At 36.3% G+C, this 21,563-nt stretch overlaps 1 protein-coding gene across 1 annotated transcript in view; it reads left to right on the top strand.

Annotated features, from left to right (window-relative positions):
• The window catches only part of CNGB3 (cyclic nucleotide gated channel subunit beta 3), a gene marked incomplete at both ends in the record, with an annotated part of 148,181 nt that overhangs the window by 18,881 nt on the left and 107,737 nt on the right, over positions 1–21,563 (top strand). The window contains 1 exon segment of the mRNA XM_082858993.1: positions 5,916–6,042. Coding sequence (XP_082715119.1) covers positions 5,916–6,042 — 127 coding nt within the window.

The raw sequence follows: 21,563 nt of genomic DNA, 5'->3' as shown, positions 1-21,563 counted from the left end.
CTAATTACTGTCTCTGACTCTTGTTCACAGTCAACATGGCTTCGTTTCTCAAGACTGTTGTGTTTCTCTATATATATCTACTCTGGACTGCTCTCTTTCCAACTACTCTTTTCCCAGTCCATATTCCAGAGAGAGCAGTCTACCTGACTTAGATAACAACCATTGTTCCCACGGGGCAGAGCCTTCAAGGTGACCATATATATCGGTCACCAGCCAGCATGGATCGCTACCTTCTTCAGGTCAGGTGCCCAGCTGTGTGCACAATCAGGAACCATTCCTGCATGCGATACAGCAGAGATGGAGAGAGCAATAACAGCTAAAAGGAGAAGTTAGGCAGAGAAATCATACACTGTTTTAAATATCAAACAGAAGAGGAGACTAAGATAAAATACCTCAGTGTCCACTTATTTTTTAAACTAAAAACTTGAGACTCACCAAAGTGGGTGTTTTCACTTTTTTTTCTTTTTTCTTTTTTTTTTTTGGATAAAATGCCATTTTTTTTGCAGTTTTCATGATTTAAATATATTTGCGTAATTCAATTACATCAAACTCTGTGTTTTTAGTCTTCTTTCTGCTAAAGAATATATCTGATTTGTAGGAAATCGCATTCTGCTTTCCTGATCCCTGGAACTATTTTAAGTAAATACAAGTTCCTGTATGCCCCACATACATCAATACTGTGTAGACCTGAAGGAGTTAGTGTATATTTTTTGAAAAAAAGATCATTTTAATTTACCCTAGTCTGGCTGGTGGAACACTTTGTATTTATATTGCATTTTTCTCGAACGGAGTCTTTATCTACTCCTCACAGAAATCCCCATGACAAAAGTATTCCTCATTTTATGGATGAGGAAGCTGTTACAGAAAAGCGACTTATCCAGAGTCACCCAGAGAATTAGCGATGTTAGGATTAGAGCTCTCTCTTCCGTACCCAGTACCAGTAACTCACCACATTCCTTAATACCTGTATGTAAAATGCATTTTCTAGATGAATTAATCCCAACAAAAGGTCTCTGAAAACAAGCATGCCATTGAGAAAGGACAGGATTCCTTGATCCTGACACAGTACCAAAGTTACCTTAGATGGATCTGTATTCCTTTTGCTTTGCAGTTATTCATTTCTTTACTTGTGATGATGTACCTTAAAGCAAAATCTGCCTAAATGTAAAAATTCCTTCAGGACTTTTTAGCATGTTAAGGCTACCTGGAGGAACTCTAACCTCTGAGTAGGTTCAAGGATCCCATCCTAGCTCTCTTGGCACAGGCTTCTGCCTGTACACCTCCAGCAATGGGATTTTTGCTGCCTCACAAAAATGTATGTTTCACTGTTAGACAAGTTGAGTTGTTAGAATGTTTGGGGTTTTGTTTGTTTTTCTGTTTTGTAAATCCCATTGATGGATCCCTCTTATGCCTTCTGGAATACATGAAATAATTTTATTTTCCTGTCTACGGAACAGCCCTTCAAAGAATTGCAAATAACTGCTAGGTCACTAGCTAGTCTTCAATACCTTAGCTAAAGAATATAAGGTCCTCAACCATTCTTCAAATAGGATGGTTTCCAGAACTCTCACCTACTCTGATTCCTTCTAGATTTTTATAGATTGCATGAGCACTTCTTAGTATAAAGTACTCCATTTTTCTATGCTATGGCATTTAAGGCACTCCATCAGATTCCATTGTGTACGCACTGCTACAATATTTGTCAACTTCCTCCATGTCATTTGACAATCTACAAAGATGTAATAAAATTTCAAGTGTGATCAAGGTGCTGTAATTAAAATTATTCTAAGAAAACATATATTCTAGCAACTACAAAATTAATCACAAGCTGAGACAAAAATACAATCTTGGGTGCCAGAAAATAATCATTAATCATACAATTCTTAAAACTGTGTTATTCATTTTTAACTCCAAATGTTCATTCATTAAGATGAAAATAATAGTATCATTTATGCATCTAATGAAAGTACTCAGACTTAGTCTTTAATAATTCATCTAACATCTAGCACTCAGGTATTGTTGGTGTCTAATAAAAGGAGATTTGTTTCTGAGACAGAGCCCACAATGTATTTGGTGTTTTAAGAATTAGAAATTTAACTAAGTGATATCATCACCTGCACGAGGTATTCCAACCAATGAAAGCATTTTTAGGTCTTCTTTTTACATTCAACCAAAAAAGGGCCAATTGAACCAATGCCTAATTAACAACCTTATTCCCAAATTAATTTCTTTCTTTGAATCCCTCCTTTTCCAGCAATTATTAATGACAGTGATAAAATGTGGAAGGTTAATGGCTTTCTGTATCAATTATTTCCTCTCTTAAAGAGGAAAGCATGTGTTTCACACCTGTGCAGGCCTCCACCATGCACAGTACCAGGGGGTCAAACAGTCTGAAAGTGTATTACAGAGGCCCAGAGTGAGATGCTGCCAGGCTGGAGACAGAATCAGCCAGGTGTGTGGAGAGCAAATTCGGTACTCACTCTTGCACATTCAATAAAAGCAACCATATCAGAACCCTTTGATATCTGCCACGGGCACACATTCCAGGGCAGAATTGACCAAGTGCACTGATGTGATCTGGCAATTGCTACACAATGTGCAAAGAGCACAGTTGGCAGAAAGACTTATTCTATTCATTTGGGCAGCTGCAAAAAAGGGAATCCTGCTGTCCATGTGTGAAGCTGGGGAGTACCATGCGTAGTTCACAAAACTTTACCCAGATACCAAAGCAAGATTTGCCACATATTTTAGATTTCTCTTTCATGATAAGGATGATGCAAACAATCTGACCATTTGTTCCCACAAACAAGTAACATGCTGCATGGATAAAAAGACACCCATACTGACTATAGTTTATGGAGATCCTTTGGTTTTAGGTCCTCATGGGTATTTTTTCAAGTTGTTCTGCCTTGAATCCAAGAATGGAAATAACTGGTTTCTCATCTTCATGGGAGTTTTTAACTTCATGGGAGAATCACAGATTGGAATCTGCCTACCAGAATCACCTAATTCTGAAAGTGTTAGTGTTCAACTTTTTAAATTGCTTTGCCTCACTCTTCTACATTGCCTTTGTCCTGAGGGATATGAAGCTTTTGCGTCAGAGCTTGGCTACTCTCCTGATTACCTCTCAGATCCTTAACCAAATTGTAGAATCTCTTCTTTCTTACTGGTTCCAAAAGAAGCAGCATGTGCAGGTGAAGAGGAAGGTGCAGGCTTTAAAGGCAGACATAGATGCTACATTATATGAACAGGTCGTTCTGGAAAAGGAAATGGGAACTTACTCGGGCACCTTTGATGATTACTTGGAGTTATTCCTGCAGTTTGGTTATGTGAGCCTTTTCTCCTGTGTTTACCCGCTGGCAGCTGCCTTCACTGTGCTAAATAATCTCACTGAAGTTAATTCAGTTGCCTTAAAAATGTGCAGGGTCTTCAAACGCCCATTCTCAGAACCTTCAGCCAAAATTGGTGTATGGCAGGTAATTATTTGAGAAAAAATTATTTCTTTAAAAAAAAACAGAATGAGGCATTGTGATTTTTTAAAAAGCTATGATAGAAGATTTATTTTATAATAAAATGCTTATCCACAAAGCAAATTAGACTATAATTAACTTCTAACATAGCCTAGATTTGTCATAATAGAGCATCATTTTAGAAGGACTTGGTAATGTCTAGAAGAGACCTGGTAAGGTGTGAAGATCTACTTAAAGTTAGTTTAATCCAAATGTTATGAGAATAAACAAAGATTACTTATTAGAATGGAAGAAAAGAACTATTGCAAAACAATTGGTCATGTAATTGGTACTAGCAGAAAAGTAACAGCAAATGTAATACCTATGCTGTGGCTTGAATGAGCGATGGAAGAGGACGATGCAGCTTATGCTCATGTGCCTCTATAAGAAACAGTCACTAAAAGCCTCTTAAGGAATACTCTGTTTTACAGATTCTGCCTGTTTTATATTCAGGAGGGTTTTTTCTGAATTATTTTACTCATTTTTTCATGCTCTATTTAAATCCTAATATTCTTTGGAGGACAGGTGTCCCTCGAAATGTATACATGCACAAAATGGCTCATAGCCTTTTTTTTGGTCAGACTCCTTTAAGGAGCTCATGTTAACCCTAGATCTTCTCCATGGAAAAAAATGCATATACAGCATACAGTCTCAAAGGTTCCAATCCATGATTGTACAGGACATCCATGGCCAGAGGTTAAGAACTCTCTGCTTTAAAATATTGTACAGTGATTGCCCCCAATATTTGTAGATATAGGAAAAAGATTTGGCTATCACTTTCTTAGGCAGCAATACGTGGAACAATGTCAAAAATCTGAAAAGTGATTGGGGGAGTAGATAAAAAGAAATGGAAAAATATAGTTTGATCCAAATACACAGGGAAAATTCTCTCATTTCTATCAAAAGCCTCTTAGTAAAAACTGACATATGAAAAGTGTGTGTTTCCTATCTTCCAGCTAAAATTAGTATAATTCCAAAATAAAGGTAGATAAGAGATGCAAAATGAAGAAAACTGTCTTGGGAAATTCAGGGGTTTATTCTTTCTTATTCATAAATTTTTTTTAATGGTAAGTAATGACTTGACTTTATGATTCATTTTATTCTTGAAACATGTTCCTGAAAAGTTCAGTATATTGAAAACTTTTAGATGGATCATAGAAATTTTCATATTAAAGGACTTATATGGTGAAAACTTTTGTAAAGTAAGGGATCATACCCTGATTTATCAGTTTTGTAAGCCCAGACTTTTGATACTGTGCTGGCTTAAGTTTTAAAAATTATAATGTACTACAATAAAATAAGAATTATGATTTGGGCCTTCATTTCAACTTTCTAAGCACAGTACATCCAATTAAAAATAAATTAGAAACTGTGGATAATGGATTAAATTGTGTTCATTGTATTTCTTTGCTCCCTCTATATTTTCTTTTTATATTAATTTATTTATTTTCATTAAAATCTTCTCTAAAATTCAAATATTTAGCAGTGAATTGATTATTCTCTGGGTAAATTATAATTTAAACAATATTAATTGGAAATTGTATTTGTAGGTTTGAAGGAAAAAATTTAATCCTTGTACTGAAAATGAAGCTAGTACATATTAGTTTGCATTGCTTCTTCAGAAAATATGTCACAGCTGAAGATGATCAAAGGAAAAATAAAGATTTTTATCAAAAAACAAAATTAGAATGCAAAATTTGAAAATAATGTCAATGACATCATTTCTGCCTATTTTATTTTTCTGAATTTTATGATGCATCAATTTCAGCCATAAATTATACTTTAGCAGAATCAAAAATGCCTTATGAATAATGGCTCCTTATTAATCTCAGCCTTGCTAATGTCAAAAAGAAATATACCATGTGAGACTTTTGTTGCACAATACACCAAATTTAAGCATATTTTTTCATCAGTGTGAAGGTGTCTGCAGGTTAACTCCTCCTGCATAAGGTCATACTTTGTTTAGAGGAATCCTAGGGGAGGTGTTCCTGTGAAATCTATTCTGGAAAAACAAGCAGCATCTCTGTAACTTATGTTGTCCAATATAGCTGTATTAAGAGTGGCATATAGGGATTTCCCTGGTGGCACCGTGGTTGGGAATCCGCCTGCCAATGCAGGGGACAGGGGTTCTATCCCTGGTCCATGAAGATCCCACATGCCGCGGAGCAGCTAACCCCATGTGCCACAACTACTGAAGCCCGCGCACCTAGAGCCCATGCTCTGTAACAAGAGAAGCCACCACAATGAGAAGCCTGCGCAGGGCAACGGAGAGTAGCCCTCGCTTGCACAACTAGAGGAAGCCCGCTCACAGCAATGAGGACCCAATGCAGCCAAAAATAAATAAATTAATTATTTTTTTTAAAGTGGCATATATTCTTCTATCTATGTGTTGTTTCTTTCCCATAGATAAAATCTGTGAGAAAAATACACTTGAAGACAAGACCACAAACCCTGACTCTCAAAATCCAGCAGAATCAACTGGAACAAAGCCAGAGCAGAAGGAAATGGGGACTGGGAAAGAAGGCCTGGTCAGGTGAGAACTCAATAAAACACATAATACTGCGCTCAAAAATTCAAACACCTATCCCCCACTTTAGCTGAGCAAAGGTCAGGAGAACTACAATAGTCACATAACACAAGGGACCTGGGCCGGAACTAAAAGGTTGTTTCTGTCCAGTTCATTGTTCCTTACCAGCCTGCCATGGCCACTAACCAGGATCTCTAGGCAGCCATTTGTCCATAGGCCATAGCACACCAACAAAACCATTGTAGTCACATGTCTGAGTCATTAGTATCAGCTTGAAAACAGCTTACATATTTACTAGGCATGAATTTTTTAAAAAGGACTTGAAGAGAATGTATGATTCTTCTCTGAATTCATAAAGAAATGGCTATTCCAAGTCTGTAAACATTTTATTGTTCCAGAAGATTGATTATTATTTCCTTTCATCTGCTAAAGAAAGTGTGGTATGGTATGATAACCAAGAATAATTACAGAAGCAGATAATCTTTTTGCCACTGAAGGAATACAGTTATATAAATACTTCCTACAAAATTACTGGAAATACCACAAAGGAGATGGCAATGTCAGTGTGAATCAGTGAATACACAATAAAGCCCAACGAGAAGCTCCTTCATCTGGCCACTTCTTAGCATGTTTATGTGCCTGCTGATCCAATTTGAATTGCTTGACTATAGCAATAAGTATACCCTTCTTATTTAATAGGCAAGAAGAGTTGTCATTTATAAACAAGTTATAAGTACCTATTCCTCCCCCTGACCCCCCATTCCCACTTCTTTCTCAGCAGCTCTACTGTATTAAACTGTGTGCTGCCAATAGGTGTCACCATGATAATCTAGGACCCGGTGTATTAGGTTGAACAATAGGCATCAGAAAGAGTGCATTTTCAATAAGCATATATTTGACTATATATGAAAATAAACACAAGCTCACTCTACCGCACGTACAAAAAAAAAGTTTGACAAAAATTAAGCCTGACATATTATTTAGGCAGAGGGAAGTTACTTAAACTCTGAAGCAAAGATTAGACTCTCACAACTGGGGTAAGTACTTATATTATTTCTATAACTGTTGGTGTTTACAGATGATTTACGGTCCTGTTAGTGAGTCATTGTTATCTTTACTCCACAGATAAGCAGCCAAGGCACAAAAAGGTTAATTAGTTTGCCTATAATCATAGGTCAGCTCTGCCAAGATCAGACTGCAAAAGACTCAGATCCCTGAGTGGAACTTTTTCCTCACTCCCACCAATACACTCATTTTTAATCAATATCTTAACCTTCTGAACTGATCTCTCTTTCTAGCATTTATTTTAGTATATTTAATTTTTTGTAACAACCAGGGTGATACATAGGTTTTCAAAGGACTGAAGTGGAAGCCATAACTAACATTTTTAGGGATGTATTCTTCTTAACCCAGTATAGTACTTTCACTCTTCTGAAATATGAAAATGCAAACATTTCAATTACGCAGAAAATGGGTCATATCTCAAAAACACAAAACTCCTTGACACAGCCTTGTATACTTCCTACCTGTTTTACTTTGTCTTCCCCAACACACAGTTCCTTTCCTGTTGTCCCATCTCCCTGTTCCAGTCATACCTGTCCTATTTCAGACTCTTGTACTCATGAATTGATTATTCTGTGGAATGTTTGATTATTCATTTTGCAATATAGTTAGCAAAGTTGCTTGAGAATTATTGACAAACTGAGTAGACCCAAATTAGTTTAAAGCTCTGGCTTTATGGCTGGCCACACTTCTCCTCAAGATTGAGGGAGAACCAGCTGTATTGAAGGAGCAACTTAAAAGGGTCACTGGGAGTTCCAGTGTCACTTTTTACTAATATTACTGGGAATCTTAATTTCCAATACCATGGAGGACTTACCAAAGCCTTTCTGTTTTGATTTCATGGGTATCAGTGGTACCACATCTTGAATCCTAGAGAGCAGAGTTTCTATACATAGCTAGAAAATATCAATGATAAAATAACTTTCTATTAAAAGTGTTATTTCACAATACTCTCAATGAGTAAAGATGATTTTGGTATTTGCAGTTATTAAAAATAAACAGTTTTAAACTTGGGCAAGGCCAGGTTTTAAAAAGCTCTTTCTCCTTGAAAAACATTAAGGATTTGATTGATTGCAGGCACTAAATACAGATGCTGTGTGAGCGACTGATTCTCACTTCAACTTTTTGAAGTAACAAAAAATGTTAATTATTAATAAATAAAATTTAAAGGTAGATTTTTTATTCTAAGTGCATTTACATTATCCTCTGACCTGAGCCATGGCTTGAATAGGAATTATGTGTTTAGGATGATCAATATCATCCTATTGTATTGGGGAGAAGGCATGCTGTGGATTTTGCAGTCTCTGTGTGTGAAGTGCAGTGTGATATTATTGATTATGCCTTTAGTTTCTGTCACACTCAACAGAAGACAGGCAGAGGTAGATACCAGGAGAACCAACAGGATATAGATAGATATAGATATCACAACAGGATATATTTTTTTAACAACAAGATTATATATATAAAGAGATTTATTATAAGGAATTGGCTCACATGATTGTGGAGGCTGGGAAGTTCCTAAGCTCTCCAGTCAGCGAGCTAGAAACCCAAGAGAGCCAATGATATAGTTCCAATCTGAGGCTGCAAGTCTCAGAATCAGGAGGCCTGATGCTATTAATTCCAGTGTGAAAGCTGCAAGCTGAAGACCCAAGAAGAGGCAATGTTTCAGTTCAAGTTTGAAGGCAGGAAGAGCTCATGTCCCTGCCCAGTCAGGCAGGAGGAATCTCTCTCATTCATGGGAGTGTCAGCCTTTTTGTTCTATTCAGGCAGGCTTTCAACTGATTGGGTGACGACCACTTACATTAGAGAGGGCAATCGGTTTTACTTAGTGTACAGGTTCAAATGTTAATGTCATCCAAAAGCACCCTCACAGACACACCTAGAATAGTTGGGTTTTGGGGGTTTTTTTTGTTTTTTTTTTTACATATCTGTTGTATTTTATTGCTTTGGCACAAAGACCATTGCAAAGTACACAAGGAAAGATTAGCTATGATGTAATTTTCAGTTAAAATGAGTTTCTGCTTATAACATAGACAATTTCTAGAGGATGTTAAAAAAAACAATTATCTGAGTCATGTAAAAGCATTTAACTTTTTAAAAAATATCTTTATTGGAGTATAATTGCTTTACAATGTTGTGTTAGTTTCTGTTGTACAACAAAGTGAATCAGCTATAAGTATACATATATCCCCCAATCCCCTCCCTCTTGAGCCTCCCTCCCATCCTCCCTATCCCCTCCCTCTAGGTGGTCATAAAGTACTGAGCTGATCTCCCTATAGTATGCAGCAGCTTCCCACTAGCCATCCATTTTACATTTGGTAGTGTATATATGTCAGTGCTACTCTCTCACTTCATCCCAACTTCCCTTTCCTCCCTTGTGCCCTCAAGTCCATTCTCTACAACTGTGTCTTTATCCCTGCCCTGTCACTAGGTTCATCAGTACCATTTTTTTAGATTCCATATATGTGCTTTAGCATATGGTATTTGTTTTTCTCTTTCAGACTTACTTCACTCTGTATGACAGACTCTAGGTCCATCCACCTCATTACAAATAACTCAATTTCATTCCTTTTTATGGCTGAGTAATATTCCATTGTATATATGTGCCATCTCTTCTTTATCCATTCATCTGTCAATGGACACTTAGGTTGCTTCCATGTCCTGGCTATTATAAATAGTGCTGCAATGAATATTGTGGTTCATGTACCTTTTTGAATTATGGTTTTCTCAGGGTATATGCCCAGTAGTGGGATTGCTGGGTCATGTGGTAGTTCTATTTGTAGTTTTTTAAGGAACCTCCATACTGTTCTCCATAGTGGCGGTATCAATTTACATTCCCACCAACAGTGCAAGAGGGTTCCCTTTTCTCCACAGTCTCTCCAGAATTTAGTGTTTGTAGATTTTTTGATGATGGCCATTCTGACCAGTGTGAGGTGATACCTCACTGTGGTTTTGATTTGCGTTTCTCTAATGATTAGTGATGTTGAGCATCCTTTCATATGTTTGTTTGCAATCTGTATGTCTTCTTTGGAAAAATGTCTATTTAGGTCTTCTGCCCATTTTTGGATTGGGTTGTTTGTTTTTCTGATATTGAGCTGCATGAGCCCAGAATAGCTTTTGACCAAATACCTGGGGACCCTGTGGCCCAGTCAAGTTGACACATAAAATCAATTACCACACCACCTCCATTACTCACATAAAGGAACTGAAAGTTTTTCTGATGGTAAAATGCAGTCTTTTCTCACCATTTCACAGTCCTCTCATCTCACCTGCAATGGACTGAATGTTTGCGTTCCCTCAAAATTCACGTTTTGAAGCCCTAACCCCCGATGTGGCATTATCAGAAGATGGGATCTTTAGGAGGTGGACCCCATCATGCATGGAGTTCGTGCCCTTATAAAGAGAACCTAGAGAACTCTCTTGTCCTCTTTCCACCATGTGAGAATACAGCAAGAATCCTGCAAAACAGAAGACAGCTCTCACCAGAACCCAGCTCTGCTGGCACAGTGATCTCAGACTTCCAACTTCCAGAATGATGAGAAATGAATTTCTGTTGTTTATATGCCACCAGTCCATTGTATTTGTTATAGCAGTCTGAAAAAGTAAGACATCACCCAACCCAGCCATACCCAAAACTCTAACATAGAGCCTCAGTACCCTTGGGCATACATAATAATGACCTTCTTCTTCATCATGCCACATAACAGAAATTCTAATGTTAACTATTTACAAAGTTGGGCATCCTGTTTATAAAATATTTCCTTGTCTCAAATATTGTTTTGTAAGGATACAAGAGTACGGTTATATGCCTAAGCCAAATTCACATGTTATGTCTATTTAGCTCTTTATATAAACACAAAAAGAAGGGGTCAGTAAAGTTGACATTATTATTATAAAGATGTGAATTTCATAAAACAAAATCACTTCTGTGATTCTGTGATTTTTTTTCATCCAATTCTCAATAAGATTCTAAATAGAACCTAAAACTAATTTTCTGGCCACAGTAATAATACTTATCTCAAATACATGTCAGCCCAGGAGGAGATTTCTTTTCAAGATATCCAAGTATTACATATCCACATTTCTGACTGGAATCCATTTGTGTTAAACTAGATTATTTATAAATATATATAAATATATTATTTATATATTTATTTATTCTTTTTTTATATCCTTTCAGAATGTTCTCTAAGTTGTTTATCCAGGGGAAAAATATTCTTTGCACATCTTCCCAGAAAAAAGCAACCAATTCATTATCTTGTCAGATGAATCATTTAGCTTCTGAAAGACATGGGGTTCACCCCTGGAAAGTCCCATTGATGCCATTTGTCCATTACCGAGAAAAACAGCCTGTTTCTGGCATTCCATCTCAGCACATTCTTATTTTTTAATATAAAAAAGTGCATTTTGATGGACACTAATGAATAGCAAGCAAAAGATGTGTTTTGCCTGGAAATGTCAAATAGCTGTGTCTGAAAAGGAGACAGAGTTGAACGCCTGATAGGTTAAGTGGTTAAATGATGAACAAGCGAGTGAAAAGTTCAATGCCCATGACTGGGGTGCACTGCAAGACTGACTTTTACAGTTATAGTATATGGCTTTTCATCACCGTTGCTACCCATAATGCCAAGAAGGAAGGTTATTTCTATGAATAGCCTTCTTTGTTCATAATAGCAATCAGTCTCTATTTGGGTGGTTTTAAAATAGGCAGTCATATCACAGCAGGAACAATGAGAGCAGAATAGAATTCAGAATCTTATCAGCACTAATAAACACAGACGTGTATTGTCTTGTAGCTAGAAAAAGCAAGAATCACTGCCGTAAAGATGCTTAAAAATCCATATGTGACTTTATAGTTGAAATAGAAAAGGAATGTCAGCTATCAAGTTTATAAAAATAAAATACTATTTATACTATAATAATTTATAAGCATGTAAAAAAATAAAATCAGCTACACATGTGCTAGTTCTGTGGGATGCATAATAAAAAAATGAAGCACTATTATTTTTAGCCCCAAATTAGAATCTTCCTCTATGGTAAGCAATGCTTTTATAATTAGGCATTGCAAACAATTTTAACAACAGATTGGCATCTCATTTTAATAATGATTGCTAACTTATATTTCTAGCAATATGGCAGACTAAACATTTGTAGAAAACTCTTTGGGGAGAATGTAATTAAAACTACTAGGTAAAATATAAAACCTACATTTGAATGCATGCCTGAGCTAGTGAAAAATAAATTCTACTGAGAGAAAGTTTCAAGAACTGGTGTTTGCCCCGAGGATTTTTCCAAACTCTACAGCCTAGATCTGAGTTGAAATGTGTCATTAGTGAAACAAAACCTGGGATTAAACTGGATGCAAAACACAGGTTGGAAACTCTTTTATAAAACTAGGATTCCACAGGGTAACCCACTGGAGGGTAAACTACTTCTCAGAGGAAAAGAGCTTGAGTAATATTTGCCTTTGTCCTGGCTTTGAGTGGGAAAAATGGAAGAAATTTAAAATTGGGGGCGAGGCAGGGGGTGTGGAATGAAGGAGGAGAGGACAGAGGAGGGAAGGGGCAGAGAAGAAAGGGAAGGGGAGAAGAGGAAGGGGAAGAAAAACAATTCTTAGCCATAAGCCAATATTCAAATAGACCTAGAACCAGAATTCTTATACTATCTATATTCTGAATAAAAAATGAGGCTAAAAAAATTTTAAACAATTAAAACAATTAAATTTAAAACAGACATCTGCCAAAAACCAACACAATCTGGAAGAAAACAAACTTTAAAACCACATCTCAAAATATCTCTATTGATAAAGTTTCGATTAACATGAACTCACAGTCAAAAATTACTAAACACATGAGGAAATAAATCGCTGTGAACAAGACAACAGAAACCAAAAACTGCAGACTCTTGAAAACCTACAGATGATGAATTTATCAAAAACAGTATTCTGTATAAGTATGTGATGTATATTAAAAGAAATAAAAGAGAAGATTGAAAATAAGATAAGAAACAACAAACCAGAAATCGTCAGAATTAACAAGGTATTTCTGCAAGTTAACTGAGAAGAACATCTAGAAATGAAAAGTATAATCTCTAAAATTAGAAAGTCAGTGAGTTAGACAGCAGATTAGACAGAGTTGAAGAGTTAGCAAAGTGGATGACAAATCTGAAGAAATCACCCCAACTTCCACCATAAAGAAAAAAGATGGAAAATATAAGAGATTAAAATTAAGAAGTGTGGAGGAAAGTATGAAAAGGTACAAAATGCAGATAATCAGAATTCCAGAAAAAGATAATAAATAGAATGGTGGAGAATCAATATTCAAAGAGATAATGCAATTGATAAAACGTAGTAGCCCTCAAATTCAGTAAGGCAAATAAATCCAAATCAGCATAAATAAAATGAATTAACCCTAAATATATTCTAATAAAACTTAAAAGTACAAAAGAAAAAGATTTTTTAATTAGCCAGAAAGTAAATACAGACCACATAAAATAGGAGAAGTAAACTAACAAACATCTGAGTTCTCAACAGCAACAATGGAAACCAGTAAACAGTAGAATGGCATTATCAAGATTCTAAAAGTAATAGTCAACCTGGAATTCTATACCAGGTGAAATTATTGTTCAAAAAAGAGGATAAAGTGTAGATATTTTCAGTCAAGCAAAACTGAAGGGAGCTTAGAAGTTTTTTAACGTATACTTCAGGAAAAGAAAAATTATCTGAGGAGGAAAGACTCAAATTGGGGTAGTCAGGGATCAGTTAGGAAAAAAGAATTTATTCTAAATATTTCAATGAGAAGTAATTAAATACAAGGGATTCTGTAGTTTAAAAATTTTTGTAAGAGGTAGGAGAGCAAAGTTCAAGGGTGGAGACTGCAACACAGAAATTAGAAAAGTGCAGAAAGTAGCTGCCAAAGCCACAGCTACCCCTTAATTTCAAAGCTGGAGACAGGCAGTAGAATATAAAGTCTGAAGAAGGTTCAGAAGATCTGCTGCTTCTAAGGAAGTATGCTCTGGTCTTCTGCCAGATGACAACTGAACTGTGCCTTCCTTTTAACTTTCAAATCACCTACAAATGTGCCTCATTGGTGGAATTTAAATCAGAACCCTCCTGGCAAGGGATTCTTAAAAATAAGGTTCCCAGGCTTTCAGCCACTGCAATAACATGGGAAAGTATAAAAAGGAACAGAAATGCCACTGATTGCAAATAGACAATCCAGCACAGAGATTCAAGAAGAAATGAGTGGAGAAAATGGCAAGCATGTGGATAAATAGAAATATACAGTAACACCATGAAATAATTATAATAATGTCTAAATTGAGGGTAAAAAGTGAGATGGAACTAAACTATTCCCTCTACAGTAGGGTGATTGGCATAAAAAAGAATTAAGAATTTGATCAATTTTAGAACTTCTTAATTAAACATGCATGTTAAAATATATTTGAAGAACACTAATTTAATTAAAATAGAGTATTTAACCTCCATACACTAAACATATATGATTTTAATATTATAAGATGATAGACGAGAGACAGAGAGAGCACGGAGCAATTCTGTCAATTACAAAATGAAACTGATGATTCCATGCTCCTAGATGGGTGATTTTAAAATGCTTCTTTTTGTGTTTTCATAGACTTAACATTTAAAAATTCATTAAGGATGTATTATATTTGAACAACACAACTGACAATTTAAATCTGAAAGAAATTTAGAGAACCCTTATATCCAGTAACTGAAGAATAAACAGTTATTTCAAGTTTACTTAGAACATTACAAAAATTAGAACATTACAAGAGCTTAATACATTTTACTATGTAAAACAAAAAAAGCGAACAAACAAGGTACACTGTAAAATCTCCCAGGAGCTCTTTAAAAATACAAATGTTTGTGTTCTACCCCCAGTGTTACTGATTTCATTGGTCTGGGGTGGGTTCTAGGCCTTAGTGTGTCTGAAAATCACTCCTCAAGTGATTCCAAGGTCCATCCAGGACAGAGAACCATTTCACTAGGAGTGACCATTTCATAAATTGAGACCTAAAGTAGGTCTTAATAAATTTTAAAGATTTCACATTGAATATATTTCTAATCACTATGCAATAAAGTTAGAAGTTAATTTCTTTAAAACTAAATTTTTGAAAAATCTCACATAATTAAAATTTAAATCACACTTTTAAGTGGCCCTTGCATCAACAAATACATCATTAGTGAAATTAGAAAATATTCAGAAAGGAAACACAATGAAAATATTGCACACCAAACTTATAGAATAATAAAGATACTAACAGGTATTTGGGTTTTTTTCCTTTTATTTTTTTTCTTTTCCTTTTTTGTTTTTAACTAGAAAAGTTGGTTATAAAATTTCTTGGAAGAACAAACAAGCAAACATAGGAAGGAAAACGCTGAAAATGGAGTTTTTAGAGTAATGCAGGTGGTATAAGTCCTACCAAATATTAAAACCTATTTAAAAACCTTTGTAATAAAAAAAATAGTGTGGCATTGGCACATGAATAGCTAAACCAATAGTATAGAGAATACAGAAATAGACCTAACTGCATATAAAAATGTAGTGTATGATAAAGTTGGCATCTAAAATCAGTACAAAAAATGTAGATTTAAATAAGTGGTATTAGAGTAACTGGATAGCCATATAGAAAAAAAGTAAAATTGGATCTGTCCCTCATGCAGCACACAAGGATAAATTCCCAATGAATCAGAGATTTAAATGTAAAATAGTGAAACAGCACAAGTACTAGGAAAAGAGGTTCAAACCCCTTCATAACCTGGAAAGGTACATTAATCCCCAAATTCAAAATTCAGAAGCAAAAAAGCAAGAGCTTAATATATTTTCCTATGTAAAACAAAAGCAAAGCAAACAAACAAAAAACTTTTCATTACAAAAAAATTATAAGCAAAAAAAAAAAAGAGACAAAATAAGCAAAATATCCAGGTATGAAAATTCTCACTGCTATTTTCTTTGGGGATTGATTATTTTATTTGGGGATTAACAGACATTTAAATTTTTTCATTAAGATACTTTACAACTGTTAATGACTCAATCAAGTTGATATCTTTGTGATATGTTACTACCACAATTTTATTTTCCTCTTTTTAAAATCTAATACCAGAAGTACAATGTACTTACCTAATAGCATAGAGCAAAACCACTATGTCATGTAATCCCAGGAGTAAAATAATAATCCTGACACTCAATACAGTGCAATCTGAAAGTCCATCTTGACCTCAAAAAAAAGTAATTATTAGTAGTGTATATATATGCATATATTATATATAATACAATATTCATATCTTATGTATACATTATTCATATACATATAATATATGAGTATATTTGGTGACAAATTACCTGCTAAAGTCTCCACCTGTGCTTTCTACTCTTAAAAGTCATTAATATTGTGCCAGAAATTATATGTGGCACATGAAGATGAAACAGACCAGTATCAGAAACATCAAGAGTGATTTACTAGTAGGCAGTTAGACATGAGTCAGCAGACAGAAGACAAAAATTTTATGAATATGTGTAGTTGCCTTGAGAGAGGAACGAGCCTACAGACACAGTTTGTGACCCTATTTACATCACTTCTCACATGTCAGTTGCCTGTTGCCATAGAAAACCAGAGCAGACAGAATTTGTGTCTACTTTCTTTTTTTTTTTTGCGGGGGGGCATAGAGAGAAGGAAAATAGACAAATTTTGTATTGTTTTATGGCACCTAAATTGTGACTTCTAAAAAAAAATAGATCTACTTATTTACCTAGTACAGTGAAGGGAACCATAGAATAATTGGTGGATTTTTTGAAAGTTTTTAAAAATTATGCAAGTGGACAAATTCAGATTCCTATGAGGCGGGCAAATAATACCCATGTATAAAGCACACGGGATATGGAAACAACAGAGCGAGCAAGATGATAAGAGACAGGAGAAGAGGGGATACTGAGGTGAACTGGAGTGCACCCAGGGATTCCTCCTTCCCTTAAAGAGCCAATCCAACTGAGAGATGCCATAGGGAAAAATGAGTCCAGTGATGCCAATATTATCTGATTCTTTTAAGAAAACTCCACAATGAATACTACTAAAATAATTTGAAATTCTTTTAAACTATAGGCCAAACAAAACACAGCTACCATCTCTGCCTTAAAAGGGTAAGCTAGGGCTTCCATGGTGTCGCAGTGGTTGAGAGTCTGCCTGCTGATGCAGGGGACACGAGTTCGTGCCCAGGTCCGGGAAGATCCCACATGCCACAGAGCGGCTGCGCCCGTGAGCCACAGCTGCTGAGCCTGCGCGTCCGGAGTCTGTGCTCCGCAAAAGGAGAGGCCAGAACAGTGAGAGGCCCGTGTAAATTGTACAGATCCAGACACACATTACACTTGGTGGTGGAAGCATGTGGAACTTCTGATGGCTTCTGTTTTGTTGGCTTGTCCTCTTGCTGCTTTTTCCTTTTGGCACAGTTGTTTTTCTACTGTCTGTCAATGCCTTACCATGACCAGCGTTTGGGAGGGCTCAAAACAGGCCTGTTTTTGTGAGCTGGATGCCCAGATAAGGGCTCTGGTAAACAGTTGCATAAAAAAAGTTAGAATAAAATGAATCATTAGGCTAGGTAGAAGCGATTTACCTAGTTGATGGTTGGCACATAAACTAGTTGTGAAACTATCCTTTGCTTCAGCAGAATTAGGGTGAACATTTATTGGAATAGAATTATTAGACATTTAAGCTCTCAGTTGCATTTTTTACCACATTATATAACAAATTGGATATTATGGGATGCTGGAAAAGGGTAACAATAAACGAAAACATTACCTTTCATATAAAGATAAAGGAAAAACTGGCAAGACATATCATGATTAGTGAAAACAGCCATATTTGAAAAGATTCCTATATTTAAAATGAGAACAGTTTTCAGGCATTAAACTATATCTACTCATAAAATTTCTATCAGAAATTTAAAAAATATTTATATATATGTTTCACTTTGTGATCCCTCCTCTTGAAATCTACTTGGAGCAGAGTAAAATATACAATGTTTTATTCACAAAGCAATTATCTTCAGCTGCATATAATAAGTGCCAGACCCTGTGCTAAACATTTGAGATAAAATTGTCAACCTCTCTGGCAATTGCCCCACTCTAGTAAATGAGCAATTCCCCATAACTTTGCTGACTTGCTGAAACATTCAAGTACCTTCCTTCCTCAAGAAGGGTGGAGAGAGTGTGGGGGTGTCTGATAAGCTTCCATTTCCCATCCTGATTCCCACAGGCCAGCTTACTTTTAGGTTGCTTATGGGGTTGCTCCCCTCAGCTTATCTGCATAGCATTTTTGCTGCTTTTTAGAACTGATATGCTGCAAATCACTGTGCTAGTTTTGCTGTTCCCCATGGCTGAAATTGTCTCTCACTAGGTGGGAAACTCTTTTTTTTTCCCTTTCTCAGGTGATTCAGCTCTTTTGTCTGCTGCTGTCACCAGGTAGGGAGGTACCCCCTCCTTCATCTCTACTCCTTTGTCTCATCGTGCTCTTGTCTCCTGCTAATGCCAGTCCTAGGCAGACCCATCATTTTCCTCTTCCCAAGGAGATAAAAGATTTAAAAAAACACAATGACTCATCTAGTTATTCTCTCACATTAGGGAGCTTCCATTTTACCTTTTTTTTTTTAACCAAATCTTCCAACTTCCATCAGTCAATGAACTTTCAAATAGAATCAACAAAACCTCTTTTCTAGGCTCTTGCTATTTATGCTATTTGGACTATTATGAATGCATTAAAGAGACTGGCTATAAAAACATGCTGTTCAAATGGAAGACTGCTTATTAAATAATATCAGACAAAAGATATCTAAAATAACTAAAATATAATATCTAAAAAAATAATATAGTATAAACCCAAATCCTAAAAGTAACAAAAATACTGAAAGGAAATATACAGTTATTAATTATAATCCACAAAATATTCTTATAGTTTTGATTTTGTTCTCTATATGTGCTTCACATTGGGAATAGCAATAATGAATATTTTTCCTGTGGACCACATCTCTAATTTTATAATGGAATTATATTTTTTAACAGTCAACTTGTTTAGAACTAGCCTACCCTTTTTTTATTTCTTGGTACGTGGGCCTTTTAATTAGCTTTTGTTCCTATTACAGTGGATGAGCTGAACACACCATGTTTCAAGGTAGATTCCTCCAGGAGTGCCCATCCCCCTCATCTACTCAGGATGTCACTCGGGCAGTGTTCCCTTTCTCTCCCTCACCACCTCTCTGTTGGATCATTTCTATAAGCATCTAAACATGTTGTAGCAGTTCTCGCATTTAAACAACAGCAACAAAATGCCCCCCTTAGTTCCACGTGAGCATCAGCTATTGTCCTATTTGTCTGCTCCTCTTACAGCAAATCTCTTCAAACCAATTACCTATATTCACTTTTTCTATTTCCCCTCCTCCCATGTCTTCATGACCCTGTTTCAACCAGGATTTTATTTCTTCATTCCACCAGTTTTTTTCCCACTTTTATGAACGTTTTTATTGGCTTTGTCCACTTTTACCAAAGTCAGCAATACCTCCTATGTTGCCAAAGCCAATGGTCGGGCCTCAGTTCTGCTTTTTTCCACCCACCAGAAGCAATTCAGGGTTGATCCCTCACTCCCTTCTTGAAATACTATCTTCATTTGGTTTGCCAGATGCCTCTCTCTCTGATTTATGCCCTATCTCAGTGGACATTCTCCTCACCATTCATTGATGGCTCCATCTCATCTCCCCAACCTCTAAACTTGGAAAGCTCCAAGCACAATCTTCAGACCCCTCCTCTGCTCTTCCTACATTCTCTTAGTATGTGATTTTATCTGGTCCTATGGTTTTAAGCAACATTGACACCCTGATGATTCCCAAATTTATATCTCCAGTCCAGATCTCTCCCCAGAACCTCAGTTTCACATACCAATTGCCTACTTAATATTTCCACTGTGGTGTCTATTTGACATGTCCCTTAATTCCCTCACTTCTTCCAAATCTGTTCCTCCTACGTCTTCCCCTTCTCAGTAGAAGTCACCTTCATTCTTCCATTTGCTCAAAAATTCACCTTCTTTTTTCTGTCATTCAGTACAGCCAATCCAATAGCAAATTCTGTTGGCTGTTCCTTTGGGACATATTCAGAATCTGACCACATCTCAGCATCTCACACACAGCTGCTACAATGTCTCCTCACTGGTCACCTAGCTTCCACTGTTTGCCCCCTATAATCTGTGTTCAACAGAACAGCCTGGGTGATTGTGCTGAAATGCAAATCAATCTTTCTCCTCCAGATTCTCCAGTGGCTTCCCACTTCATTCTGAGTGAAAGCTGAAGTCCTCATAATGGCCCACAGGGCCCTACGTTATCTCCCCTGCCACCAACCTCTCCACTGCTCCTCTGACCTTAGCTCCCACCACTTTCACTCTCTCACTCTGACCCAGCCACACCCGAACAGGCTTCCCTCAGATCTCCACATAACTTCCTCCCTCACTTCTTTCAAAGTCTCTGCTTAAATTTCACCTTATTGGAGGGACCTTCCCTGACCACCTGATAGAAAATAGCAGTGTCTTTCACTCCTCCAACTCCATTACCCTGATTTTTTTTCTTTGTTGCATTTACCATCACCTGACATAGTCTATATTTTTTAAATGTCTATGTTGTCTGTCTCTCCCTACCAGAAAGTAAGGACTTCATTATGTTTACTTCTATATTCCCAATGTCCAGAAGACTCCTGGCATATAGTAGACATACAATAAGTGAATGAATGAATAATTGAATGATTGAGATCCACAAATTATATAATTTTGGAGGGAAGATAATGCTTTTCCCATAAATATTTACTTCACTCTTAAAATTCTTAAATCTAAACTATTGTCAAGTTAATTTCTCTTAAGTAACTGCACATCTTCCTCCATGAATATATTTGATCAAGCTCCATGTCTGATTTCACAAAATTTTTATCACAAAATACCACCGAGTTTTTTACAATGTCTCAGAGCAAATTCACAATTTAACGTGCTTTTAAGTTATTTGGGGTCAAAAACAAGATTGGATCCTCATGCTTTAACTGATTCCACAAGTATAAGAAGTAGAAGTTATGCATTTGATTTCCTCTCTACAATTGTTGGTTTCAACTGCAATCATTCTAATGACTCATGTGACAACCAGATTTTGAGAGGGCATGGTAATCCGGAGGTGATTGCACTCGGTAGTCACCTCCAGAGTCTAGGACATGAGTTAAGACTCAAATGAAAGGAAAACAATGGTTAAAGTCTGGACTTCGGTAGGCATCTCTCTGTGTAACAAAAGCACCAGGCTATGGGACACAGTAAGCTTTCTACTCAGGGCAAAACTAATTGGAGAAAGGTGTGCTTCTCGCAGGATTAAGATACAAATGGTGGCCACATGAAAGAGCTCTCAAGGCTGTTACACTTTTCCCCACTTGGAG

This window comes from Leucopleurus acutus (assembly GCF_964270905.1).
Source record: "Leucopleurus acutus genome assembly, chromosome: 17".
NCBI classification, from domain to species: Eukaryota; Metazoa; Chordata; class Mammalia; order Artiodactyla; family Delphinidae; genus Leucopleurus; species Leucopleurus acutus.
The sequence above is the reverse complement of the archived record's forward strand: the minus strand, read 5'-3'. Positions and strand labels throughout refer to the sequence as shown.